The sequence below is a fragment of the Amblyomma americanum genome, chromosome 9 (assembly GCF_052857255.1).
Source record: "Amblyomma americanum isolate KBUSLIRL-KWMA chromosome 9, ASM5285725v1, whole genome shotgun sequence".
NCBI lineage: Eukaryota > Metazoa > Arthropoda > Arachnida > Ixodida > Ixodidae > Amblyomma > Amblyomma americanum.
The window spans coordinates 124,935,800-124,950,899 of NC_135505.1; the positions used below are offsets into that span (position 1 = coordinate 124,935,800).

Genomic DNA, 15,100 nt, shown 5'->3' on the forward strand with positions numbered 1-15,100 from the left:
GCAACATATTACCTCTTTTTTCTTGGAGCGCGAAACACTGCTCTACATCTCAACTAGAACAACAGCTGCAGCGATCGCGTCACTTGCAAGGCCATAAGACGAATTACATATCCTTCTAACTTATATTTGCATTCAAAATACTCATCTTCAGAGGGATTTTTTGCTCGTCCTGCCTACCAGTCATTCAGAGCGCGACGCCAATTGATTGGCGCGGACCTGACCTCGACTAGTGGGATCTAACAGGCAGCGAGCTGCATAGCACTCGACCTAACCGTTCATATGCCAGCTGCATATGCAACCTGCAGCCACCGTGGCCGCTGCTGGCTAAGGAAAGGATTACTTGGAGAGACGTGGGAGAGGTCTTTAGCCTGCACTGGGCGCAGACAAGTTCATGACGACGTTGATGGCTGCATGACAGCGGAGCAAGATTGCACCTGATGTCATCTATACTATTGTTTTTTTAGATTATACAACAGAGTAATGGGAGATAACTTGCCTGCTTCGCCGTTTTTTTCTAACAAAATAACAAAACATGTTCCATTTGGGTCCTTTTCCTTCAGGGTGAGATTGTATCTCGTTCTTGTCGTGTTCTCTAGGGTGTAAAAAAGTGCTCATTATACATCTGCAGTAATAAAACATTGCAACTTAATGAACACAGTTCATATCAACTTGTTTAATGGGTTTTCATGTGTAGACGTAGAATGTTCCAGATTTTGCATTTTGCGGGGGAAGATCCGTGTTAGCCCGCCTTGTATTTCATAAAATTCGAGCTCATAAAGACGATGAGAATTTCGACATTACCTTCGAATTTATGCCGCCTGACTTTAATGTTGTTGACGTTCCTGTGCTTTACAACCAAAGCTACCACTGATAATCACAGCATCATTAAAAGCATTCACGCAAGTCAAATGCTCAGAGCAGAACGGATCGTTGATTCGACGTTAAATGTCCCGAAAGTCACCATATTCGTGCTTCTCTGTTGACTTACGTCTAGTTCGGCCGGGTTTCTATGAAGGACGAGTGCAAAATGCGCCCGTATGTTGTGCGACGTCACTGAACGTAAATACGCCAAGTGGTCGGAATTATTCTCCAGCCCTCCACTACGGCAGTTCCTTCTCTCTTTTACTCTCACCTTCTTTCCGTCCATCACGATGCTGTTGAGGTGTCCATCCTGAAGTGAGAACTGGCAGCGACATTTGCATTCCATAAAACTATCCCTAAATTCGGCACATTTCAACTCAACTAGAAAGACCTGAACTGAATTTGGAGCTCTATGAATTACTTGTAAAGCTAATATGTTTCACGAACAGGCGTAGGAAAAGAAAACAGGTACAAACTAAAGAACACCACACACACACAGAAGGGCCATTGTAAAGGTTGCGAAATAAGCCTAGCCACTTCGTTCTCAGGGGCACATGGATAAGGTTATTGAAACTTCAGGCTCTTTACTGGTTACCGAGATCGCTTTACAGGGCCATTTCTCCTGGGCGAGAGAGTGTTCTTGACCTACGGGGCGTTGGTACCTTTTCCTTATAGATGATATGAAAATACAATTTATTTTTTTGGAAATATTTCCCGCATGAATATGGTTTTTACTAAGGAAAAAGTTTCCACACGGAACGAATTTGTCCGTGCCGTCTTTCTACCCTTCCTTCCTGTTCAGTAGTTTGCACACCGAGTTATTTTGAGATGCAGAAGGCCTTAAGAATATAGTTGAAACGCCGTGTTATTTGGAAATTTCTCTTAGACTGTGTAAAACTTCATGCTTAGGGTACCATCAACAGACACACTTTCTCTTTTTGATGCTTTATGTAAGTCTATTAATTGGTGGTAATTCTAAATTCTGAGGATCCTTCTAGAAGCGAAGCCAGTAAGTTCTTCAGAAAATGAATGGCGATCAAGTGCTTATGGATCTCGACGCTTAACAATCAAAGCTTGTAAAAAGAACATTACGTTCTCCTCTACGCTGGAATCATCAGCAAATCCTCTCACTGCGGAACATGGTAGCACCTTAAACTCTAGATCCTCCAGCTGGTCGAAAGCAATTTACAAGACCACAGCCACGCTCTATTTCAGCAACACTTCTAAAAAAACTTAGCCCAACGGCCGGCTTAAATCTCCAGCAGGAGAAAGAGATGCCATCTAGAGCGGCATCCTGCATGGTTGGAAATATTTGCCGATCGAAAAAATTATACCGGCGGAATTTTCTGCCACGGCACCTAAATATGCTTCCACTCTGTGAGCGATCTAACATCCGCGGCAGAAAAGCTGCGGTAGAACCGTTAGTGAAAACCGTCTATCACATTAAAGCAGACGTCGCTTGAACATCTCTTATAAAGTTCTGCTTCGTACCGAATATTGTTGGATTATATGGGGATGACAGCTGCCACACGCTATGCACAGACTCTCAGCGCTGGAACCAAACTAGTTAATGTACACAATAGAGGCTTTCCTGTGTTAATACACGGCAAATAAAAGGGCGAATAGCTTAAGCAAATATATGTTTCTAGCCAAGCTAATTTTGAGGGAAAAAATTCATTCTGATGTGAGCAAAACCTTTCGTCTGATTTTATGCTATATTCGCATTAAAAAAAGGCCTTCGGCCTAGAATGATACTCTCCAAATAGAACAGACCTATGTGAAAGAAGTAAAGGCGCTATTGGTGTTAAGTACGGGTAATTCTCATGCATCAAATAAAGAAACTGAAATAAACACATTTTGCGCTAATTTTACAGCCTATATAGCCCTTTTCACCCAGGATGCTCTTTCCAGAAAGTAGTGCCTTAGATTTTAGAGGTGCTTTTAGGGTTTCCAAACGAAGTGAATGTTTTGAACCCACATGTGAAGGTTAAGTGGGCAGCCGTTTCAACGTAATGAAAAGAAATTTAATCAATGGTTTGGGCATGATAGCCTGACCTGCTTATGTAGTATAAAACGCATCCGTACATGCCATTTATCTGACTTCATATATTGGACACCGTAAGCTCTTTTCAAAAATAGGACATTTGTTGTCGAGATGCCAACGATGAATAAATACAAGGAGCTGTGCTTGATGAAAAATCTTCTACATATTAAAATGTGTTGCATTCTTGCAATCCTTCTGAATATGATACTGCTTCAAGCATGCCTGTGAACAGTTAGTGACAAGTTTAAAATTAGCAATTATTGTTGAGAAAACGAATGCTTTTATTATTCACTTCGTCGTTCCGGGGACAAGGGAAAATATTTACTTCATTCAAATAATTACTTACTGCCGTCCAGGTAGGTTGCCTTGTATCCTTTGGTCCCATTATGTCCTTGGGTCACATTGAGTGGTATAAGCGTAACGTTTACAATCGAATGAATACTGGCAGAATATAAAACAAAAAAGAAAGCAGTGTAAGGTTTCAAATAATATTTTAAAAAGAAAACACTGAGATGTGAAGAAACAGGGCCGAATAATTGTGTCCGGCAACAACCCTTTCATGTCGACTGCCTGTCCACATTGTCTTATACTGCAATGAATACGCAGTCGAAGCTTATACATAACCTTCTGCATGAGCACAATATTTCGTGGTAACATTGTTTGCTTTCCCAGTCGTGCTAATATTGACTCCAACAATTTTATAAGAATATTTCAGGATGACGGAGGCAAGACAGTAAGAAAGCAAGAGCACATATATGCAAGTTGATTTTGTGAAGAAAGAATAGCAGTTAATTCTATCCCCTTTGCTTGATAGCCTTTTTAGCAGCCAAAGGGATTCTAAAGATACTCTCATCAAAATCTTGTTCTTAGTAAAAAATGAATAAACAGTTCATTCTGGCTCAGTTGATGTTTCCCCGAGAGTAAATGACGCTTTTGCCGTCAAACATACAAATTGAAAGTTCCTGCTAATCAGACTGAAAGTAGTGACGCTTGCAAAGGAAATGACTCTGTGATCATCAATTTGTTGTGAACGCGGGTGTTGCCTAACCTCTGTAATAAGCGTCCATTTGCATCTGACTCTTTCCAGTTGGGTGAGTCGGTGATCGCAATAGCTGAACTTCATTTTATTCTTTTGTAGTTCACAATACCTCCCTTGTACGTGAAGTCACATTTTTGTCTTAAAAATTCTGTAGCTTATCAGATACCTTGTGCCGGGGCGCTCTTTGGCCACAGATGCTCTTGCGCCATAAAAATCATTGGCCACCACAAGCTTATCAGATAAGATGAATATGGTTGCGCAGCAAGCCCAACCGGTACTTCTTTTCCCTATTTAAATTTACAGATATAGTGAAACTAAAGAAATTAAGACATGGAAACGTCCACTTACTAGGCAGCACTACTTTTGGTGCCGATTCGTGCTTTTAGAAGGTATGTGAATCCCGACGTGACATTTCCTCCGTTCCCTTTCAGCGCCGAATCACAGCGGATGTGCATATCACTCATGTTCTTCCTCTTGATTACCACAAGGCGCTCGGTCACATTTATCATCTTAAAAGAGGAAGGCGGATGACGAGTCAGAAATCATAAAATATATGCATTTGCGCGATATGAACTCGTTTATTAGGATTATATGTCGACCATATCGCGTAGAACTTCAGTGAAATCGTAATCCTTTCCTAAAGAAGGAAAGCAGTATAACTCATAAAGGTGGCTATAACGAGGTGCTTCGAAGAACACCAAGGAACACAAAGTTGCAAGTATTGAGGACGAGAATTTATACGTAGCATAAAAAGTAAATTTAGAGAAAAATTTCACACGCACACTCACGATGAACTTCATATTTAGCGGAAATAATGAAATTGTACCTCGGCACAGCATGTACAATACACGCGTAGTAATATTTGCGTGCAGGAGTTTATTGAGCAGGGTTTATTTAAACCTATAGGAAAGATTAACTACTTTTAAATGAAGCCAATGCATTTAATGATATCATCTGTAAAGGCGTGAGAAGCAACGGCAATAGACGACCTAGCCGGGTGCGGAACATGGCTGGTCTCTGTTGTCTTCGAACGAAATCGGGCGATGGAAGTTTGTTTCTTCCCCAAGCAGCCCTTTATGGTTTATATTATTCGCTTTTAACTGGTAAACTAGACTCATTCTGGAGTGCGCTATTCTCTCTTGTAATATAATTATTCATCCATACCTAGTTTAACCTGAAAAACATTCTGATTTTCAACCTGCTACGATTCAAAAAAGAAAGTAGCCAATTTTTAAAGGAAGTAGTTGTAACAAATGGCCAGCGTTTGAAAGCAATAACTGCACAATATCGACTATAAGTGAGGACCCCACGGCGGTAGCATTACGACGTCGTAATACGGAGCTCCATATACGGAGGCTCAATGGCTAGAACGGCCCGTTGAGAAAGATGGGACAAAAAAAAAATGGCCGCAATGCGAAGAGAAAATGGAAGATACATTTTAGTTAGGCAGTTGAGCGCATTCGCAGACATGTGAGCCGCGAAAATGCTAACAGAACCAATTATATGGAGTTGAGCGTTCAACACAGGCGCCCGGCTGCACAAATATCCACCTGACATTTTTTTTATAGTGTGGTTTTCGCCCGTATTCAGCCATTAATTCATTCTACATTCTTATTCTGTGCATATTTTCTATTTTACGAATTGTTGGGATAATTAGGCTGCAACATATACAATATATTACAGCCTCATTTCCCAGGAAGTAGCTGAATGCTATTTTGGGATAATATCCACAGATGAGCTTGACGGTGCCCAAGAAGCCATTACATGGCTGCAGCATAGAAAAACTAAAAACAGTAAAAGTTGAGAAAGGAGATAATAATGTAGACAAAAGCTGAAAACACTTCACACAATTTGCAGTAATTAGAGTAAAATAGAAAATCCAGCAATCAGCTGAAAGTCATTGAATGAAAGAGAGAAGCGTAAATGTTCATAGGTCATAAATGCACAGAGAATGGAACTGCTTTCTATTGAAGCACTTATTGTGCACATATTTATATTTTTCACGCCATCATAATAAATTTGCCATTTCCAAAAGCCATAGAGGTTTATCATGTGCTTCTTTTTGCTGTGTAGGAACTGTTATTCCTTCTGATAGTTAACCTTATTCTGCACATCTAGAAACATCTGCTGTATATTTCCGGACCGCAGATAAGAAACATCAAATAGGTTCGCATTTCGGCCCTCTCTGATTAAGTATTACATTGGTCTGCACCAAATCATAACACTGACTTATGAACACCAATTATTTTTGTATCGGAAAATAGAAAAACGTTATGACAGGGGCTGTGCCCAATGCATCGCTGCAAAGAGAAAAAAAAACGTTATACTTTAGTGCAATCAAAGAAACAGCAGTAATGCGGACGTTCATCTCCACCCTATTGGTGTTCTACGTGCTTCGAGCGCGCAATGTATTGGCTGCAGCGTAACTCTGGGCACTGCTGGGAGTGAAGAAAATCCGCTCAAAATGCAAACAGCCAGAGCTCAACCGCGGCCGAACAAGAGCACAAGAGCAGGTAAATGATGAAAAAAACGGTATGGGCGTTCTTTACTGTCGTGTACACTCCTTTTGCCCGTATTCGCTTGAGCTAGCAGTCTAATTATGAATAATAATTCAAACGAATTCGCATTAAATTGAAACCAATATGCTGCATCTGATAGCTGCATCTGTCCCCGCCTTCTGGATATGTTGTGGAACAGTGCAGTGATTATGAATGAGAGCAAAAGTAATGACCACTGATCTGATAGCTGCATCTGTCCCCGCCTTCTGGATATATGTTGTGGAACAGTGCAGTGATTATGAATGAGAGCAAAAGTAATGACCACTGATCTGATAGCTGTATCTGTCCCCGCCTTCTGGATATGTTGTGGAACAGTGCAGTGATTATGAATGAGAGCAAAAGTAATGACCACTGAATTACGTTTTGTTTTCCGCATTTCGTATGCCCCGTAAATTTTCTGACTCCGGGTGAAGGTTTTTTTTTTGCTGCTCCCGGCTACGGAGCACTGCAGAGCGCGGGCATGTTCGCCTAACGAGCTTAACAGAGCGGGACGCAGCTCATTAAAGTGAAAATTAGCCGGCCTTGGTCGGGCTAGGCCAGACTCCTGCTCGAGCACTGGTTGGACCTGGGTCTCAAAGTGAGGACCGGGCAGTAAACAATCTACAGTTTATTATATAGTGGCACCTTTCTAGAAATTGCCTAGGCTTGCATGAAACGCACCTACTGCAGATATGCAAAAAGGCGCGTTGTCGCTCAGTAAGAAAATAATCAATAAAATTTTGAAATTGACCCTTTATAATAAGAAGTTTGTTCATTTGAGTATTGAGTAATGCTTACAGGAAATGGTGCTCCTTTGGGATATAAAATATGGAGCATAAATGTCTTCCGCACGGTGTGCTTCGTGCAGACAGCATTGTATGCCTTGGCTATAAAACCCTACACTTAAGAAAAGTGGATGGACCGCAGAGTAGTTTAGAAAAGTCACTTGAAAAACAGCCAATTTCACTTGTGCTCCGGGCAGTTCTTATGCGCTTATCACGGACGAGTCAATATAGCTCCTAAAGTAAAATCGGTTTCACTTACCTCCATTATGTCTAGGTCCTTTGACTGATGAGTGCTTTCGGGAGCTTGTTGAGCAGCAGACGCAGCGATGACGCCAAGGCAGAGTGCAAGAATAAAAATCATGGCTCCTGCTCTTTGGTACCCGACCTCGGCACTGGTTTGTGGGAGGAGTGGAGAGCGTTTTAATGGAGAACATGTCTTGTGACTAAGGATGCTGAGGCGTAGACAAAGGAAGGCGACCTTTTGCATTGGAATAAAATACTGACACTATCGCAGAAATACAAAGCTCTCAATGTGACGGTTTTACATTGGACCAAGTGATACCGTCAGCCATTCATGGGCGAAAGGGCATGCCTCAAAAAACGCTTGGCACTCTTGCAGCGCGAAAAACAACTTATGACGCGCGCTGGCGAAAAGAATTAACTGCCAAAAACAACACGCAGAAAGAAATAAGTGAGAGGCCAATGTTCTAAAAACTCAAAAAGCACATGTTTTTGAAAAAACAAAGGGCGCAGCGAAGTCCCTCCGCCTACATGGCGGACGCTTGCCCTTGTAGGGTTGACAATGTTTGGGGTTGTTTCGTTATGCCAATATTGGAGTATGAGCATTTTTCATGCAAGCCCAAAGAATCTTAACCCTGTCCAGCAATGTCAAACAGAGGCGGCACCAGGCTTGAGGAATTCTTGCGCCCCACTGCGAGTGTTGCCAACTGTCTCGTAGTCTTCAGGAATCGTCCTACTTCACATAGAGAATCCAAATGTTCGACGTGCTCTCGGCGAACAAATTATGTTCTTTATTCAGGTTTGCTGACTTAGGTGCAATTGAAGAGCGCAGTATGCGTGCGCATTACAGGCGTCAGACTGCAATTTTCATGCATGATACCTTGTGTTTTGAAAACATTGCGGACAGAGAAACCTTGGATGTGGGTAGAATTTAAGGCATGGCTGGGAATCGAGCTTAGCTTCCACGTTCGATGCTACGGGTACGTCATATAGGAGGACACTATGCAGCAGCAATTACATAGTCGAACGACGTAACAGTCTAGGAGGCCGCTGGACTAAAATGCAGACTTCGGATGAAGACAGTCTGAATAAAATGTTGTTAACAACATGAAATAAACCTATAAGAAATGCGGCTTGAAGCAGCAAAAATAAACCGAACAGCATGGTCTACTTTTGTTGCCATATATATACAATACAATTTTTATTGTTCCAAGCTTATCAATACCATCGCTTTACGCCCTGCTTCCTCCTGTCTTGATAGGTAGATTTAATGACACGAAGGCAAGGAGGTCGGCCAGAAAGATTGACGTCTGGCCTTCTGATCTGCACTGAACAGGGGAAGGAGGAGAAGAAAGGAGCTCCTGGTGTGTCACGGAGTGATGGTAAGAGCGATGAGATTATGTGCACGTATATTTGACGGTATCACAACACCGGGTGGGGGCCTCTGTCACTCACAAAACGCGCAAACTCTCGCTTTGACTGGGCTGCTTTCCAACTTTAGCTGCTAAATACCATGCAGCAAGTCCTCCGAGTGTGGCCTGCAGTCCAAACGCTTCCAGGAAACAGCCAACGTTAGTCTTTAGCACGCGTATATCGGACATTGTGCTTTGTTGATTTGAACAGTGAATAAACACTCTTTTTCTCTGAACCATAAATCGAGAAAGTGCATAAATTTTGCGCAATATTTTTGAACAGGTCAGTGGAGTTTCACCACTGGCATCAAAAATAATTTTTGTGGTTCATTCTGATAACATGTGGTTAATGTCGAGAGCGTAATGCGCTTCTGAGTTAACACAAAAAGGATTTGTTAGTAAAGGCATTGTGTAAGCTTATATTTTTGGGTTTAGGGCGTTTTCTTATTCTCAGAAAGGCAGCCCTTGGAGAAAAAAAAACAATTTGCCCAAATAATCATCACGCGTGGCTAGGTCGACAATATAGCTTTCTGCTCATAGGCCACCAAGCTTGCGTAGCCTCACATTATATCGGGCTTTAAAAAGGACCTCAGGTGTTGTTCAGTGAGAGTTTTGAATATGCATGCCCGATGCCAACTTTTTCTGGAATATAAGATCTCCTGTGTCTTTGTCGCGTTAAGAAACTTCACTAATATATGGCAATGTATATTTGCTTTTGGAGTACCATGTTAGAGTCACGAGTGCGAGAAACCTCATCAGCGCGTGATGTCGAAAGCATGATTGAAAAAAGAGTAATACAACTTATTTGCCAATTTGCCAAAAAAATAGTGCTAGCTTCAAGATGGCTGGCCAGTGTAGAAAATAACCACCCAAGATAGTGGTGTTAGGACAAAATATGTAAAATGTGATATATAAAACGTATAACAATGCGAAAAAAGGGACCTTTTGAAATCGCACTGCCACGATTACGTGTCTTTGGTACTACTAGAATCTGTAAGCTCAGGTTTCGCTTTGTGTGCTTAGTAAACAAATGAAGACTTTCGAGCTGGAATAAAAGGTCTCTCAGAAAAGTTGAAAATTACCTTTACAAAATCCAAGAATAAGTTCATTTGCGTTTAATGGCGCATGCCATTTGACTTCTGGTATTGCAGGCATTTGTTATTTTTAAAGTTAGTTCTGCACCATTATCAAGCCATTAATTGTGGTTTACTTTATTTGCTCCACTGTGCAGCTTCGATCCATCATTGCACACCAGGCAAATTGATTTCCTGGTATTTGTTTTCTCTTAGCGAGGTACCTTACTTTTCGTTCCACACACATGAACAGCTTTGTTTTGTTTATTGCTTGTTTTGTATTGCTGCTCTAGGAACGCCGTTTAATACGAAGTGTGTGGGCTCGTTAAGCCACCAACTTCGCTGCTTGTCTTCGTTGTTCGCCATCTGTAGTGTGCATCATGAAGATGAGGATTTGTCTTCATTTCATTTGATCTTGCTTTAAACCTTCAACCTGGCGCTAGTGGACAGGTCGTTGGTAGAAAAGAGCAAATAAATTTATGAACACTTAATGTATATCATAGAATGTCAGGCAGAAAGTGCGAACAATATTAAGATAATGTTTGCGACATATCGCAGTGGCAGGCTGGTTAGACCTTTCATAAATACTGCGTAAAGGCGAAATTGATTGCGTATTGTATTGCTGATCACAGATGTTAGCAGCGCTTCAGACCAAGTGCGCAAGACTTGTATCGGAAGAAAAGTGCTAAATTGACCGCAGCGGGGGCCTACTCACTTTAGCATCCGCCTCTCACGCGGGAGATGCGGGTTTCGATCTCCGGCGCCGCAGGGTACTCACCGTTGATACAGTGGGTACAAGCTTCCCCTTCCTGGCGCTCGGCTTCTTTAGGATGAAATGCTGGTGAAATGGGCCTTTGGCCCCATCTTGTGCAATTAAAACTACTTGTGCCATAGCGCTCTTTGACCACAAATGCCTTTGCGGCATAAAAATAAATCATCATCATCAGTTGATAATGGCGGCGGCGTGCAATGCACAGTGCGATAGTTTTTTTGGAGTTCAACGCAAGGCGTACCAGGCTGCGGCAATAGCACAGCGCTCTCATGCTGAAAGCTGATCTGGTCGCGCCACCACATGTTCGAAATCTAGTCATGGCAATGTTTACTTTATTTATATGTTTATTTAAGATCAAGCTGCAGCAATGAAACGGATATTGCAGCTTCGCTCAATAATTAGACTTTCGTTCTAAATATTAACCATGCCTGCAAGACTGCCGTCCAGAACTCAAATATTGATGAGCATCAAAAAGACTGACCGTGCGTTGCGCTGGGAGGCAATACTCTCGAAGTTGAGTGATGGGATCCTTTCACTAAATTTTCAACAGATAGCGCAATGTTAGCATTTTTGAAAAAAAAATAATTGATTACGGCAATCTATATGGTCGAGAACATCCTTGTAGCTGGTTTGCAGTATCTATGGTAACGCTCATAGGCAGCTTTACATGACTACTACCAAATCAGATACACCGCGCCACTCATGACGGCTAGTCGTTTTAGAATTCATTGATTACCTTATTAATGCTGGGGCTGCTTAAAAATCTAGCCTATAAACATCCTGCAAAACCCTCCGGATGATGCAATTGAGCACCTCGTATAGTGACAAAGATTTCCTCTAATGTTACCGAAAGCCTCAGACACGTTGTGTCATCCACACCGATTTTCTGCCCAGTATTCCTAGGGTTGAAGGAGTGTTTGCGCGTGCGCCCTCTTCAGCCTCAATTCTCCAAGATTCCTTTCCGTTAATACCTTCATAAGATTAGGTGAGGCCTTGTTTCCGCAAACTGTTATGGAGGAAGCCAGTGCACTCTGGAAGCGGCTCTCATCCGTCCGATCATAAGAAACGAATGCAGAACGTCTCGATTCGATAAAGACGCAGAGCATTGTAACAAAATAAGCACAAATAGCAAACTCTTTGCAATAGTATCAAAACAAAATGTTTTCTTTGCGTGCTCGAAATATAGGAGTGACTAAATACGCGATTTAAAAATAGCCGTTGCAGTGGTCACTATTATCGAAACAGAGTTTTTGACGCAACAAGTTTTTCGAATCAAACCGGCTATTTTCCCTGCGGTACTGATGCAGAAACCTCAAAGTTTTTCATCGTTGTGTTTCTCCTGGCCACGTAGCGCAGATGGTTAAGGGGCTTATGGCACACTGGGAAAAATAATTTCAGAAAGAAATGCGAGCAGACGATAAAATGGTGTGCCCGATTTCTTCCCCCATGAACTGTGCTGTTAACAATAGCTCTTTGTATACTTTACCATAACTTTAGGGAACGAAAAAACTAAAGTACAGTTGTGCCCCACTAATACGACTCTTGATATCATAGACGACTAAAATTTCTATTAATTTTTCTGGGAAGGAAGCTTTTGCCACGTATTTACGCCCCGTTAATCTTGAAACTCCTTGTTCTGACAATAAAAAGGTCGAGAATACACCGAGTCCTCTTGAAGAAAAAAATTGAAAATTGGTTGTTGCAAAGAGGAAACGGCGCAGTATCTCTCTCACATCTCGGTGGACACCCGAACAGCTACGTAAGGGACGGGAAAAAGATCGAAGTGAGAGAAGGAAGGAAGAAAACCTGCCGTAGTGGAGGGCTCCAGAACAATTTCTACTACCTGGTATATTTAACCTGCTCTGGCATCGCACAGCACACGGGCGCCTTTGCGTTTCGACTCCATCGAAAAGCAGTCGCCGTGTTTAGGTTCGAACCTGGGTACTCTGGATCAGTAGCCGACTGCCGTAACCACTGAGCCACCGCGACAGGTGAGCCCACTTGGGCCAATGCAGTTTTGCATGCGTTAATAAGGACAGCGATGAGAAGAGAATTACGGCTGTCTCCACCAGATGTCTCATTACCTGCGTTTTCATTGTCCGGCACCAGCCAAAGACACAATAGATAAAGGAGGAAAAGGAGGGCCTCTACCCACATCACTGACGTAAAGGAAATTTTAGGCAAGGACAGGCGGATAGTGCAACTGTTCAAGTCACGCCGGCTTTTTTTTAAATTTTCTGGTCTCATGCTTTATTGAGCCAACGTCTTCCATATGTCGTGTTGCACAAATCGATTCTGAAGAAAAGTTTCTCGGCAGCAGTGCAGTTTATGTTACGTTCAGAGCACGTTTTGCCACCGTCCTCCGATTAGGTACAGATATGCACTCGTATTTCGTGAGATACAAACATTGGGCAGTTCGGGGCTGCCCTTATAGACTGAAGGATAATAACCCCAGCCTGTAGCATGAGAGATGCCGTTCTGTCGTCTTCTACTTCTGTAGCGGCTTCAGATTGCACTGCACGGCTCAAATTAATGGCTGCTTATATAATGCACAGGAGGTTCCAAAATGTTGCTATTTCCACTTCACTGCACAAGGATGACTCTGCAATTAAGCATACATTAATGACTGAGTGTTGAATCACAGTTTTTTCCCTCCCGATTCACTACTGGGTACGAATGGTTTTTTAAACGGTTTTGCACAGAACAGAAAGCCTAAACTGCTACGCTTTCGCGTCATACCCTTAAGGCGGAGCCTAAATGTTCTTTCCAATTTTTATCGCCAATTGGGTTGCCCACGTTTGATTTTTAATTTCTTTAAAAATTTGAACACATATTAGGCATAATGCCTTTTTGGCATCGAGCTGCTCGCTTTCGAGTTTTACTGTCCTATTTACATCGAGAGTGTAAATAGGACCGTAAGAGTGCAGAGGCCAGTGAGCAGGCCTGTGCACTTTCCTTCCTTCCTTTCTTTCTTCCTGGCGGCAACAGACAGGCAGACAGACAGAGTAGTAAACGCTATCGGCAGTTTGACGCCTGCCCCGCCGCGGTGGCTCAGTGGTTAGGGCGCTCGACTACTGATCCGGAGTTCCTGGGTTCGAACCCGACCGCGGCGGCTGCGTTTTTATGGAGGAAAAACGCTAAGGCGCCCGTGTGCTGTGCGATGTCTGTGCACGTTAAAGATCCCCAGGTGGTCGAAATTATTCCGGAGCCCTCCACTACGGCACCTCTTTCTTCCTTTCTTCTTTCACTCCCTCCTTTACCCTTCCCTTACGGTGCTGTTCAGGTGTCCAACGATATATGAGACAGATACTGCGCCATTTCCTTTCCCCCCAAAACCAATTATTATTATTATTATTGACGCCACATTCTCTCGATCTTCTCCCTCGTTTTAAAAGATCTTAGATGTCACAGCTGCGTAAGCAGCTCCCCATCAGGTATTGTAGCTCACATTGCAGCATTGAGAGATCCTTAGCATTGTTATTAGCAACACGAGCCCAAGCTAACACATTGGTACTGTAGCCGGCGACAAAACTTGCTTGCTAAGACGACTCCGCAGCCAGGTGTTCCTAATTTTTTTGAAAGATTGCCAGTGACATTAAAGTTAACCACGCCTGGGATTTATCTGCTGTTAGAGAAAGATCGCCTCATAACTTGCGAAATGCAGCACACAATGGCAGCTTTGAAAAAATTCCAGTGGTAACATTTCGGGAAAGAGAGACAAATCATATTATCGTAGAACGCCTGCCTTTTCGCACTGCCTGGAAGATTTGCAGCCGTTTGACAAATGCCGTGATTCTCAAAGATCATGGCGACAATAAGATCAAATCTTGTTCACGCAGCACTAAAACATAGAACAGACATGGAGACGTGCCGAACTGACACGGTGGACGTCTTTGACTCTTGTCCATTTTGTTCCGGTGCATAAACATGAATCAGTGAATAACAAAAGCTTAAGAACTATCATGGGCTTCATGTTTTTTAAACCGAAAATAATATTTGTTACGACAATCTTTACCCGCTGCGGTGGCTCAGTGGCTGCGGCACTTGACTACTCATCCCGAGAATCCGACCGCGGCGGCCGCATTTCCATGGAGAAAAAATTCGAAGGCGCCCGTTTGCTGTGCGATGTCAGTGCACGGTAAAGATCCCCAGGTGGAAGAAATTATTTTGGAGGCCTCTATTAAGGCATCTTTCTTTCTTCCTTTGTTCTCTCAGTTATTCTCTTACGGCGCGGTTCAGGTGTCCACCGAGATGTGACACATGGCGGTGGCGGTGGTGGTTGTGGTGAAAAACTATAATATTGGTAGAGCGTTTATGCTTCAAAATTTTAAAGGTGG

The 15,100-nt window shown here is 42.7% G+C and overlaps 1 protein-coding gene across 1 annotated transcript in view; it reads right to left on the reverse strand.

The window, feature by feature from the left end:
* LOC144105459 (uncharacterized) overlaps positions 1–15,100 on the reverse strand; it is a 36,256-nt gene that overhangs the window by 1,224 nt on the left and 19,932 nt on the right. The window contains exons 2-5 of the mRNA XM_077638582.1: positions 7,526–7,718; positions 4,293–4,453; positions 3,252–3,346; positions 497–592 (exon numbers count right to left, since the gene is read on the reverse strand). Coding sequence (XP_077494708.1) covers positions 497–592; positions 3,252–3,346; positions 4,293–4,453; positions 7,526–7,718 — 545 coding nt within the window. The remainder of the gene's footprint in view (positions 1–496; positions 593–3,251; positions 3,347–4,292; positions 4,454–7,525; positions 7,719–15,100) is intronic.